At 34.4% G+C, this 14,371-nt stretch overlaps 1 protein-coding gene across 1 annotated transcript in view; it reads right to left on the reverse strand.

Moving 5' to 3' along the window:
• Positions 1-12,544, reverse strand: part of LOC129744433 (suppressor of hairless protein-like) — a 56,439-nt gene extending 43,895 nt beyond the window's left edge. Inside the window, exons 1-2 of the mRNA XM_055736946.1 lie at positions 11,914-12,544; positions 2,274-3,531 (exon numbers count right to left, since the gene is read on the reverse strand). Of these exons, the coding sequence (XP_055592921.1) occupies positions 2,274-2,537 (264 nt within the window). The 5' untranslated portion in view covers positions 2,538-3,531; positions 11,914-12,544. The remainder of the gene's footprint in view (positions 1-2,273; positions 3,532-11,913) is intronic.
• Positions 12,545-14,371: the final 1,827 nt, after the last annotated feature.

The following is a 14,371-nucleotide window of genomic DNA, read 5'->3' on the forward strand; positions in this document are numbered from 1 at the left end:
GAAGGACATGATGGCTAGCATCTTACGAATGCTAAAACCACCAGCCCACAGAAAGAGTATGGGAGAGTGGGGAATCATGGGCCACTTTTTTTCGTTGTTCGATAATATCTTTATTATAAAAGATAAAATTAAAATAAAAAATGGTATGGTTTTTTACATTTTCAAGGTATCATAAGGTATATTTTTAAAATTTTTATTAAGTTATTTTCCCCAAATTCTGACTGTTTTAATAAAAGCAGTATTTTTTGGATTTTGAAAAATGGTGGAGATTCGTGGGCCACCAAATCCAAATTGACCAAATAACATGCAAAGTTTATGAGTTGACCCAAAACTGTAATTTCCTAATTCTTTTCGTAATTTTAAAGCAATTTCAGATGATGAAATAAAAAAGAGAGCTGTGTATGATCGCATTGATTCCAAAACCTGGCTCGCTAACGTTTTGGCCAAATTTCTTATATAGGATGGACAAAATATTTTCATAACTCTTCATTTGGCATAAGAAAACTTTGCAGATAGGTAAAACGTATTTTGAGTTCTGAATGTGTATAAAATCATAAAAATATGGATGATTCAAGATGTGTGGCCCACGATTCCCCACAAGCTATGATTTGAAAATTGGTTGCGTTTGTCTGACTTATTGTTGTTTCATCAAAAATTCCTTTTCCATGTGAAAGATCATGACAAAACTAAGATCATAAGCGTATGAGCATATTTTTGTTATGCACTTTAGGTTCCCCATCGATAAAATTAGCGGGTGTTTTTTTAATTATGCAAGTAAATTTTTCTAACTTTTTTTAGCTTGATAAATAAAAGAAGCATATAATGCGTATTTCAGTCAACAACATATAGGAACATATGCTCACGTAAAGCGACGACGATGACAGTTGGTTTGAGATTTTTATCTCAACACACATCCGAGATATTAAAAGTGGCCCACGTTTCCCCATGGCCTACGATACCCCACTCTCCCCTACTATATATGCCGTGACCGAGATTCGATCTTATGACCTCTGGCTTAGAAGACTTGAACGCTATCCTCTAGGCAACGGTCGGCGGCTTGGCATTTCTGAATCCATTGCAATGGATTCAGATTTTGGTATGGTTATAATTTTTGAAATGGTTATAACTGTTTCCGTGAAAATCTTAGCTTCTCATGTTAACAAAAAATAAAGATTCAGAATAGGCAAAACTAATAATTGAAGACAATCTTCATTCAAAGCTTTTTTAAAATTCCTGGATGATTAAATATACTAAAATTTCTTCTTTCATACAAACTTCCATGCAAAATTGAATCACGTTGCGCTAACTCAGGAATCAACCAGATCATCTCAAATTTTATATTGAGTCTTTGTAACCCAAAAGGCATCGAAGAAACATATGGGAGCTAAAATTCATTTTTGCAGCAATCTAATGTAATATACATGTATTTACATGTGACCGATTCTCAGCACTCGAATTAGCTGAAGATTTCTAAAACATTTCTCTGTAAAATCATGCCAAAGTTAATAATAAAAACTGATTTCAAGGAAAATAAATTGTTTGGAATAAAAAAGTTGTAAAAAAAAGAAGAAAAATAATATTGTGGAGCTTTTTTACTGATTGTGCGCTTAAAATTTTTTTTTTGCGAGGGTTTTCCTATATGACAATCTACTTCTGATAACCAATTTGGAAAGTTTTTTGCTGACAGAATTGCGAATTGGGAACTTACAGCAGCTGCCGCATGATTCTATCATTTAATGAGTGGAATACATCACTCCTTAGGAAGATGTAAATTTGTTAGCCAGGTACAATTCAAGTTTTGTATATCTACGTGTAGAGTGCGCATCAGTTTTGTTCAACAGGGTATGGATTTAGCTGTTTGGTACTTGACTTAAGTAATTTCAATTTTGATTAGTGATAAAAACCTGCCCAAATTAGTAAATTTATATGATTTGTCAATCAAGTACAACAGCTCTTAAATTTGTTTAGTAAACAGAACCAATGAAAAATTTAAACTTGACATTTTAACCATGCGGATCGAAAAATCTCAATTTTCAAATAGGGAAGTCGAAATAATTTCATGCATCATCATGTGTTCTTAATAAGACGGTTATTTAAAAAAAAAGCTGGAGATCCGTTTACATACACCCACTGTGCGTGTGCAAATTCGTATAGCAGAAATAACGTCTCTCTAACAGCCAGTCGTCGTCGTTCGTTAAAAAAAAAAGTTCGACAATAGTCGTCCGTCGTCGCTCATATTGATGATGATGATTAAAAGATGAATAAATAATTACCTTTGCATGCAGTATCACAATGACCATGTTGTTGCGATCTCGCAGATATTTTTCCATCGCCTCGCGCGTCAGCCGCCGCTCCTCGATGGGGCCCCGGAAAAGCGCATTCCCGGATGGACCCATGTTGCTGCCGCCAGAGTTGGTGTTTGCCGCCACCGGAATCACAGCTCCACCGCCAAGCCGTGGAATGAGCGCGCCTCCATGGTGCGTAGGTGGACTCGGCGGTGTCTGGCCATAGCTGGGAATTCCGTACTGATGTGGCATCGTTGTGTGCTGTTGGGGTTGAATGTTGCCGAACTTAATTTCTTTCGCGAAGTAATTTTAACACTTGTATTTTGTATCCCGATTCGAATCAGACAGATGAGCACTAACAATTATAATGAGAAAGGCCGCTCGGTTTTAGTTGACTTCTACCATTTGGTCGTCAACGCAATTACATTACGTCTAGCTACAATCCGTGGGAACGCTTCAGAAGCTTCGGCTAATGGGTATGGCAAATTCCTTCAATTCCAGCGGCAAATCCACCATCAGTCAGCATCACTTTCTGTAATTTTCGCTCATTCATTCATCACTCCTTGTAACACTGAGCTATATTCTTCGACGATCCTTTCTTAAAACTTCTACATCACGGACTAGTACGCAAGAAGTCGATATGGATCATGGTTTCTTGATTTTCACAGCAAAGTAGATCATCACATTCTTGTCACTTTCCTCGTTCACCTCAAATACCATTTTTCGCACCTGGAATACTTCGATTATCAGTGCACTGGGAAAACTATTCCATTCATGCCTACAGTTCAACAGATTCCAGGGCACCACCACTCGCGACACCGAAACGCGTATAAAAAACTAACTCCTCATCACGGCGCAAACATTCATGAACAAAAATTTCGCTCAGATTTCTTCTCCACTATCACGGAACATGCAAGTAATGTCAATTTTGACACGGAGCTGTCTTTTTTTCTCCTGCAGTCTTGCAATTACTGGCAATGAGTTTGTGCCAATGAAACTAAAATACAAGGGACCCTAACCAAAACTTCACACGGTCCTCTGTCTTTCTGGTTTTTTTTTTTTTCGTTGCCCGAACGAAATTCGGGGGCTGATGATGATGGTGCGCAGAGAGCAGATTCGGTTTGGTGGCCGCAGCTACGACATACAACGAGAAAATCAATGCTGGTCCCAGAGAGATGCTGGTTTGGCTGGTGGTGGCTTTTGGCGTTTAGCGTATGGCTACACAACGACGACGAGTTCCGTCCGCCTGGAAAAGAGAACAGATAGCAGTGGGCATATCAATGTTACTGAATGAATGAAGGTATCAACATACTCTCTTATGCCACGGTCCCCCAATACAGTCATTCATGAACGGGGACTTTTAACGTTGAGAGAAGTGATGGCAAGTTTCGGGTTGTTTCGATTATAGAATGGTTTTAAAATTGTACGACAAGTCTCGTCACCTGAGCTCCTTTTTTTTAAAGGGAATCTGTGGTGATCACTTAATCTTAAAGTATAAGGAAAAATGTCTAACTGCAGTGGAGCTATACACTGGCCATGCAGTTAGAGTGTAGCAAGTTTGATAAGCCTGGCATTCTAATTTCGAATCCCGATACCTGTCCCGAATTCATAAACACCAAAAGTGCTGATTTTATGTGTAATTTTTATTCAGTAGCATTCTTGGTTCACATTTGGCTGATAAAGGGTACCAGAGAGGAAAATACTTTCCCTCATGGAACTAGTTCCAAACTCATTACAAACTTTAGAATCTCCAAACATGCAACATTTTTGCGTTTATTCGTTTTTTACAAATGGGAAGTCCATGTGATTTCAAATGAACCGTTATTCAGCTTTCAAGTTCCGTACAACATCTATTTCGAACTTCTATGCTCCAAGAGTGATACGGATGCTACTCTAGCTTAAAAACTGCGTGTATTTATGTACAGTTGCGTTCAAAAAAGAATGAAATCGCGTGGAGCTGCGCACCCACTTCCTACTTTGACAAGCTACCATTTCTCTCTCGGTTGATATTTTTTCATGAAAATTTCACACAATTTACTTCAACTATTCAACTAACACTCTACGAAATTTGAAGTCTTTACAATGACGGGAAACAAAGATAGAGCTATTTCCGTAAAAAGGGAAATTTTGAGTTGCTTCACTAAACTTGCTGTATATCTTCGACAATTTTCATTGAAAAATCTTGAAATTTGGTCCAAAGATGTAAAAATGTTTGATCTAATACCAGGCCAAGTTTCGTCAAAATCGATGAACGTGATCAAAACTGGTGGCGGGTAGAAAATCAGGTTCTTTATCGCCCAGCAAACGATTTCATTCTTTTTTGGACGGATGTTTGTATGGAAAACATCGTAATCCATGTATTCTTAGTTTTTCCGATGTGTTTCCGGTTTCGAGAACTATCCTTAACCAAGGTTGCCGAAATCACAGAAAAATCTTTAATTTCACAGTATTTTGAGCAAATTTTCACTACAGAATCTGTGTCACAGAATTTTGGAAATATAAACAGATTTCACAGATTTTTTAAATTTTGCACTTACGTCCGAAATTATAATTTTTATCTTATATATATATATTTGTTTTTTTTCTTCCTTTGCCCTTTTATATAACAATTATAACATTCAGTATATCTGATATTGATTTCATTGTTTATTAATTATATTCCACATATTATACTATTCCAAAGTATTTAAACACATATTTACCAAAGGAAATGCATCTGGGGATAACCCGAAGAAATTTAGCAAGCGGAGTGGTAGCCAACCATCATTGTAGGTTTCTGAGGGTTGCATCAATGCATCAGAAAATACACGAAAATGATTGAGGCAAGTGTAAAATTCATTGTTGAATCGAATGATGTTCACTGCTAAGCGTGAAGTTGACGAGAAGACCCTCAATCAACCCGATTTCCCCTAAATTCATGCAATTTCTTCGAAAAAAACATTGTAACAAACGAAAATGCTATTGAACAGATGAAGAAAACGTTGAATCAGGTGAAAAACTCATTGCTGCATCGAAGAGGAACACTGCTAAGCACAGAGTTGACGAGGAAAGTCTCATTTTCCCCAATTTTCCCTAAATTCATTAATTAACTCATACATTATGAACCAAAAAATCGTATTAACAAATGTGAAAGCATCAGAAAAGGTACAAATCATTAAAACATGTGTAAACCTTACTGTTGAATAAAGTAATGGACACTTAATCACATGGTTTTTGCATTTGATATGTGAATTGCTCGATTGTTACAGTGAAATTTGTGCAAAAATTTAAAAACAGCTAGTGGAAGTTGGGGATATTTAGTCGTTTTAATCATTTTAGTGCAAAAAAGCGACACGGTTATCTAGAACATAAATAAATCTACCAAAAATGATCATTCATGATGAAAAATTGTTGGATTACACTTTGTTTGAGTGCATTTCTTTGAAAAATTTCTTATTTTTAGGGGAAAAGAGGCAAAATGAGCCACTTGTCGTAGTTAAAACAAAAATTTGAATACACCAATCGATTCAGCCGACATCTTTACATAAAAAGTATGCTTTTTATGACTTTTTTGTTGCAAGGTTGATTGCTACATTCGGAATTATAACTTTACACCCAAGAAAAATAGGGGAAAATGGTCAAAATGAGGCGTTCAGAGTCTTTTAATCAGAAAACGGTGTAGACTATTCGATTCCTCGTGTTTTTTTGCATAAGAAGTGATAGCTTACCAGAATTTAGTAGGGGAGAGTGGGGTATCGTGGGCCATGGGGAAACGTGGGCCACAGATGTGTGTTGTGATAAAAATCTCAAACCAACTGTCATCGTCTGTCTAAATTTCTATATGTTGTTGACTCAAATACGCATCATATGCTTCTTTAATTTACCAAGCTAAAACAAGTTAGAAAAATTTACTTACATAATTTAAAAAACACCCGCTAATTTCATCGATGGGGAACCTAAAGTGCATAACAAAAATATGCTCATACGCTTATGATCTTAGTTTTGTCATGATCTTTCACGTGGAAAAGGAATTTTAGATGAAACATCAATAAGTCACACAAACGCAACCAATTTGCAAATCATAGCTTGTGGGGAATCGTGGGCCACACATCTTGAACCACCTATATTTTTATGTTTTTATACACATTCAGAACTTAAAATACGTTTTTCCTATCTGTACAATTTTCTTATGCCAAATGAAGAGTTATGAAAAATATTTTGTCCGTCCTTTATAAGAAATTTTGCCAAAACGTTCGCGGGCCAGGTTTTGAAGTCTATTCGATCATACACAGCTCTCTTTTTTATTTAATCATCTGATATTGCTTTAAAATAACGAAATGAACTAGGAAATCACAGTTTTGGGTCAACTCATAAACTTTGCATGTTATTTGGTCAATTTGGATTTGGTGGCCCACGATTCCCCACCATTTTTACAAATCCAAAAAATATTGCTTTTTTTCAAACAGTCAGAATTTGGGGAAAATAACTTATTAAAATTAAAAAAAAAATACTTTATGATACCTTGAAAATGTAGAAAACCATACCATTTTTTATTTTCATTTTATCTTTTATAATAAAGAAGCTATGGAACAACGAAAAAAGTGGTCCATGATTCCCCACTCTCCCATACTGTTTAGGCGATCGTCACAGTAATAGGTACCTTTTTTGATCAAAAATCCCCACTGTGCGATGAGGGACCCTTACATACATACATACATGTCCGAAATTATAATTTTTATCTTACGTAAATTATGGATTGCTTACTTTGTTTTGGAAAATCATGCTAAGGTTGTTAATATTATCTTAATTTCTTAAGTCAAATATGAAAAAAACTCATACATTCATGACTTTTCAAAAAAATTTCGGCATTTTCTATCACAGAAAACCATCACCGAATTTCTAAGTAAAATCACAGAATGTCAGATTTTTTTTTTGCAAAATCAAAGAATGTCAGATTTTTTTTCGCAAAATCACAGATTTTTTTTTCAGCAACCCTTAACGCCAGCTGATAATGGCGATGCTCCAAGTGCTGGAGAAGCTGCTGTAAGTGCTAGCTTCCCATAGTAAAGAGTTAACTGAAGAATCGTAATCTTTTTTTTTCCGGGAATTTACCACATTGTTGTATTTTTCCCTATATCTACATCTCAAGATAAAATAAAGGCTGTATACGAGCGGATTGTGTAAAATAAATTTCAATAAACTGCTTGATTATGTCTCTTAATTTAGACTAAATAAATTTATTTGTTGAAAAACATATGGTGTCAAATTTCATGAGATTTTTTCTCAATGAAAACCCCTGTTGAAAATGCAGAAACTGAACTTTTTGTACAAGCAATGAATTGTGATATTATTTGAAATCACGAAAATCTTCTTATTCAGATTCTTTTCTGAAATATTTTTTCCTAATAATTCCTAATAATCAGCGACATTGATAAAAAAAATCTTTTTTTGCAAATGCAATTTTCATTCAATAATCTTATTTAATTTTTTTAATAATAATTCACGTAGAAGTTCTATTTCAGTCCCTCAAAAAGTTCGTAAACAGTTCCTCATGGAAGAAAAGAGTTCATATAACGTTCATTGAAAAGCACAATTGTCACAAATGGAATCTCAACAGTTTATAAGCTCCTAGTACATAAATGTATTAATGAATTTATGATACTTTTTTAGACCTTCCATGTTCGTCCAAAGTTCGATGAAAAGCATCCGAGGAAAACTCTCCCGAGTACCTTTTATTCAGCCAAATGTGAACTTCAATAGTTAAAAATAAAGTAGTTATATGACTTTTGGTTACTTGAGATAATTCTGAAACTTATTCAAATAATGGTTTTTTATCAAAAACTGAAAAAAAAAACATTTTATTTTTTAATTACTTATAGTTTTTTTTAGTTTTTCATTCGATTTCTGTGATCGGCTCGACAAAGTTTTTTAAAATTGCACAATCTACAACTTTGACACCACCACAAAGTATTCTTGATTTTTTTTTAGAATTTGAAAGATCTTGTTGCGTAAAAAATCTCTCGAAGACATCAAGTTCTATTGTTTATCGGTTAGCCGCTATTGATTAGATATTTCGGCATCGGGAACAACGTTCAAACGGATTTCATTCATTCAACATCATAATGACTTAGTTTACATCGAAGCTCACAATCATGTGCTCGAAGTGAATGTGACCGTTAGCCAAATGGAATGGGAACATGAGCGAAAGAAAATTGTAAACGCTGTCACAGTCAGAGGGAGCTTTTTGAGTGAGAGAAGGCATTCAAGGAAACGCAAACGGGATACTCTGAATGGAGAGAACCGAGGTTCTTTCTTCATTCCAGCAAAATAATTCAAAATTTGAGGTTTGGGAGAAAAAGATAGGATTCACTTTTGCTAGTGTAATGATGTGAATAACCAATTCCTATTGTACACAATTTGTCAAATTGTGTAAAGTTTGAAAACGCATAATGTTCTTATACTGTTAACTTCCATTTTACTTTATGAAAAAAATACTATTATGTTAACAAAATAGTTAATTATCAATTCTTGGTTTAGAAAAATTTCAAAGTTTTGGAATCCAGGATTTATGATCTCCCAAAAATTCGATTTCCAATCAAAACTGCAACCTTCTGCCGATATTTAACTTTTTTGCCACCACTTGAGGCATATTGTTTAAATTAACAAAATCTACTGGCCGGGCTTCGACCAGACCGAACTGAGCGCCATGAGAAAATTTTGAAACAACTTAAGTTTAATCGCGTGTACTGCCGTTCTAAGCAAGAATGTCCCATGTGACTTTTGGGTCATTTTCACTTTTTTGCTGGAAATGGTCTCTTTTAGTGTTAACTTTCGAATAAAAACACAAAAAAGTATACTTTGTTCTGAACTTATACGAAATTTTCATCAAGGTGGTTGTCTCTATGTTGATAGTTCTACGCAAGAATGTCACACTAGAGAAAATTCTATGAAAAATGCAAATTTTATCGAAAAATTGTCTTAAGATGAGTTCAAACTGTTGAATTTAATGTTATTCACTGAAAAGAACACTAAAATAGAGGGCAGAGGAGGAGCGAGAAGCCTTGAGTGTTTTATTCAGAGAAATTTTCACTAAACAGTTTTCGGTAGGCACTACTTACAAGATCCATACTCAACTATACATTTTTATAAACAAAGATTAACGTTTTTCTCAAATTACGGTTTAGCATGAGTTTTTGGGAAAAAATAAACTACGCAAGCTTTTAAAATGATAGAAAAATTGTAGCCGTGTGACAGTTTTTCGTAGAACTAGCCGGCATGCGTTCTGATTCTACGCAAAAGTGTCACACGGAGCATTTTTGGCTCTAATTTGCTGTTTTTTGTAGGAAACGTAATTTTTTGGCAAAAAACATTGTAAGATGATTAACTTGAACTGTTCACTACGAAAAAACTGTCGGTGAATTTTTAGTTTGAGAGAAAAATTGGAAATATAGCTGATATTTCAATCGCGTTTTTCTCGTTTGCACGTTTTTCCACATGGGACAATCTTGCTTAGAACGGCAGTGTAGTTCATATCGAAAATCGGAAAAAAATAATATGATTGACTGATATGAAATCCTTAGATTATAGACCAGTGGTTTTCAAACTTTTTTGTCTCACCGCCCCCTTTTGCTAAATTTTCGAGCTCGATTTCAGCCCTGAGTGAATTAAAAAAAAATGGAAAAAAGCTAAAAGATGAATGAAATCTTTGAAAAACCGATAAACTCATTCTTCATTCTTCATTCACAACTTTTTAATGATTTTTGTGATAATTTTTAGGTGTTGAATTTTTTTTTCAGAAAAAGAATTTTTTGGTGAAATTTGCATTAAGGTACACCGGGGTAAGTGGGGACGCGGGGTAAGTGGGGACGGTGGCTATTAAAACAATACTGTGAACTATTTTTTCAAACTTTTAATGCAGAATGTCGAATTTACTTGTAATCTATCCAATAACTGTAAAAGAGATACGGTTCCGACAATTGCGGATGTTTACGGTGACTTTTTGTAAATTTTCTATTTTTAACTACGATGTAGAGTTGATGTGCATCTTTTTCAATCGCAAATTTCTCGTAAACTAGCTGGCTCTTGACGAAAAACTCTACATTGAAACAATCTTTACATTCGAAACAACCATTTAGGAAAAGAAACGACGGTTAAAAATTGAGAAAAAAGGGTTTCTTTACAAAAATCTATAATTTTGTCTCCAAACCCTACCTGGGGTAAGTGGGGACGGCTTCATACATACTTGATGTTTACACATTTTTTCAGTTTTCTCTCCTTCATTCAATACAATTTAGCTATATATATCATTCAGATCATGAAAAGTTGGGAAAATACTTGTTTTTTCGAAAATAAGTACATATTTTCGATAATACCGGATTACACACAATAATCATATAATAATTAGTACCATGAACTTTTTTCAAAATTTCGGACGGTTCGAGCAATAAAGTAACGTATTCAACCAAAAAAACACAAATTTGTTGAAAATTTCCTTAGAAATCAAAGGGAAAATTCACCTACCCCATAAAGCGGGGTAAGTGAAGACACCAGCCGTCCATAACAATTTACGTGATAACTTTGTTCGCTTTTCACCTATCAAGCTCATCTCTTCAGCATTTGTGAACAACATGTTCTGCATCACATTGAACGCGATTTTATCAAAATTGACCCACTGCTGATTTTTACATGATTTTTTAAAGTTGAACTATACGAAAAACCGTCCCCACTTACCCCGGTGTACCTTATTCAAAAAAATTTCTCTAGTGTAACACTCTTGCGTAAAAAACATCAACATAGAGACAACCACCTAGATGAAAATTTCGTATAAGTTCAGAACAAAGTATACTTGTTTGTGTTTTTATTCGAAATTTAACACTAAAAAAGAGTGTTTCCAACAAAAAAGTGAAAAAAACACAAAAATCACATGGAACAGTCTTGCTTTGAACGGCAGTAAAGGCATTATAGGAAATTTTGTTCTGAGTTCCTGAACGCATGATTTCAAAAATTCAATATATTAAAAAAAATGTTTCAAAACGCAGTTTGAATTTTAAGATTTTTTTGGACTTGTACTTCAATAAGAAATTTTTTATGCCTTGTGATCTATGGGTATTACCCTTGATTTAGACTGATTAGATATAATGTTGATTTATCAGCAATTTCGTCCAACTGCTTTATGCTTATTGACATTGAGAATTAATTACCCCTATATCCCAATTTATTTTTGAAAATAGTTTTACCATTAAAAGATAACTAAAACCTATTTTAAACTAAAGCAAAAAGTTTTAAAAAAAACAAAAATAATTCAAAAATGATTTATAATAATTTTCTCATAAGTTATACGCACCAAGATCATAGTTACTGATATAATTTTTAAATCGCCAGATAACTTCTGATAAAAAGAATCATTGAATAATGTTAGGCGAGAAAAACCTTTTTCAAAACTCTAATAAAACTTATTCTACAGGTTCCATTCATCAAAAAACGGTTATGAGTAAACAAACCTAGAAAACATCTGGCAACCACTATCAATACCAACACAACAGCACATTTTGGAAACACAACATAATTTTTTTTTCTCTCCCATCCCAGCCCTCACAGCCAGCCGAATACAAACACACACAAGAAAGTAAGAGCGAGCCACAACACTTACCTACAAACGGAAAACCGAAACAACTCCTAAATCCGCAATCTCAAGTTCAAGTTTTCCCGACAGATCAAAGGAAACTGTCACTGATAGCCGTTTCGTCAAATGGCCAAAATTAGACCCGGATGACCGAAAAGCTAAATGAGCATATGATGGGTCTAGCTACACTATACGAACACTCCAAACATAACCTCACTTTTCACTGGTCCGTGGGCGATTTCAAGTTTGCCTTCCCTCAATGGGAATATACCAAACGCGACACCAATGATGTCCCTAAGCCACCGACCGGATAACAACGGTATACCAGAAACACTGTAACAGCTTGCGTTCTTCCGGCGTATGTTGATTGAAACTACTGCACTTGAGCGCACTCAACAGTTGCGTTGTATCACTAGCACGGCTTATCCATCGACAATGGTAAATATTTAATGATGTCCAATGTGCAGAAATTCACACGAATGTTTCTTTGCATTAATTTAGTTCCCTTATTCTTTCACCTCATTGACAATTAAAAAACACAATCCAGAAGTGTGAGAGAGTGAGCCCGACAAAGATGATGAACGCGCGACTTTACTCAATGCATCCACGATATCGTATGAACGGAACCGTACGCCTAGCAATCAGTTGCCCTGGCCTGGCCGATGGCTGGAACTGGAACCTGCCTTGCTCTCCAGCAGCTAACCAATACTTTACTCTCGCTTTTCTCACTTTTCCCATTGGATTTGGCAGCACCGCACAATACAGTTAAATTATTCGATTCATTAAAAAAAACTCGCACCCTTCCACCCATAAAGTTATACTGCTCGATCTCCAGCGACCAGGCCAGGCAATCCCAAAACAACATACCTACAACGGCGAAGAAAGACAGTCCAAAATTTGAGAATGAGCCAAAAAGTCTCGCTCTCTGTGCGCTGTTGGCGTGGTGTGAGTGAACTGGGAGCATCCGCCGATCGAAAGAGGTTTATTTGCCGGACGAATTCGAACGCGGCGAGAATGGGAATGAATAATTGAGAATGAACACCTGTAGCGGTTCCCACGCCATGTTGCCACGTTTGTGCACTTTCCCGGTGCTTCTTTGACAGCGATGGAAGCCCGACTAAAAAAGTACTTCGGGAATAAATCTGATGATCAGAAAAATTCATTGGAATATTTTCGTTACTTACGTAAGAAGTTATAAAAATGTAGATGTATAGACATTCCGACTTACAGTCTCAATGGCGGGAGGACAATTTTATTATTTTCAACTATTCTATAGTGTAGTGGATGCCGTAAGACAAAGCTTACAATACACAAATCCCTGTAAGAGGAACAAATAGTTTCATATTCAGAAAATGATTTAAAATTCCATTTTTGTTGAACTCTTTTCCCTTTTTTTATCATATTCAAACAATATGGTCTTAAATTATTTAATACTACTCTTGTTGAAACTCAAAGCCTTCTCCAAATTTGCGGAAAATGTTTATCCTGTAGGGCAGTGTGAGGGTTTTCGATCCTTTTAATTTAAATTAAAAATTTTTTTTGGAAGGAAAAATTAAAATGATACATGGTTTAGTCTTCTACGATTTAAACGTTTCATTTGGCAAAATTTTTAAATGTCAATAAAAAAATCCCAAAGTTCATCCAAAATGACCAAAAATGACAAAATAGACGAAATAGACGAGAATGTCTAAAATGCCAGATATGACAAAAGTGACAACAATGACAAAACTGACAAAAAATACAAAAATAACAAAATACATGAAAAAAGAAAATATAAAAATAACAAAAACGCAAATAACAAAAAGTACAAAAATAACAAAAATAGCAAAAAGAACAAAAATTACAAAATATACAAAAATTACATAAATGACAAAAATGAAAAAAATGACAAAAATGACAAAAATGACAAAAATTACAAAAATGAGAAAAATAACAAAAATGGCAAAAAAAAACAAAAATGACGAAAATGACAAAAATGACAAAAATGACAATAATGACAAAAATGACAAAAATGACAAAAATGACAAAAATGACAAAAATGACAAAAATGACAAAAATGACAAAAATGACAAAAATGACAAAAATGACAAAAATGACAAAAATGACAACAATGACAAAAATGACAAAAATGGCGAAAATGACAAAAATGACAAAAAAAACACAAAATGACAAAAATCACAGAAATGTCAAAAATGCCAAAAATGACATAAATTACAAAAATGACAAATATGACAAAAATGACAAAAATGACAAAAATGACAAAAATGACAAAAATGACAAAAATGACAAAAATGACAAAAATGACAAAAATGACAAAAATGACAAAAATGACAAAAATGACAAAAATGACAAAAATGACAAAAATGACAAAAATGACAAAAATGACAAAAATGACAAAAATGACAAAAATGACAAAAATGACAAAAATGACAAAAATGACAAAAATGACAAAAATGACAAAAATGACAAAAATGACAGAAATGAC

This window comes from Uranotaenia lowii, chromosome 2 (genome assembly GCF_029784155.1).
Source record: "Uranotaenia lowii strain MFRU-FL chromosome 2, ASM2978415v1, whole genome shotgun sequence".
NCBI classification, from domain to species: Eukaryota; Metazoa; Arthropoda; class Insecta; order Diptera; family Culicidae; genus Uranotaenia; species Uranotaenia lowii.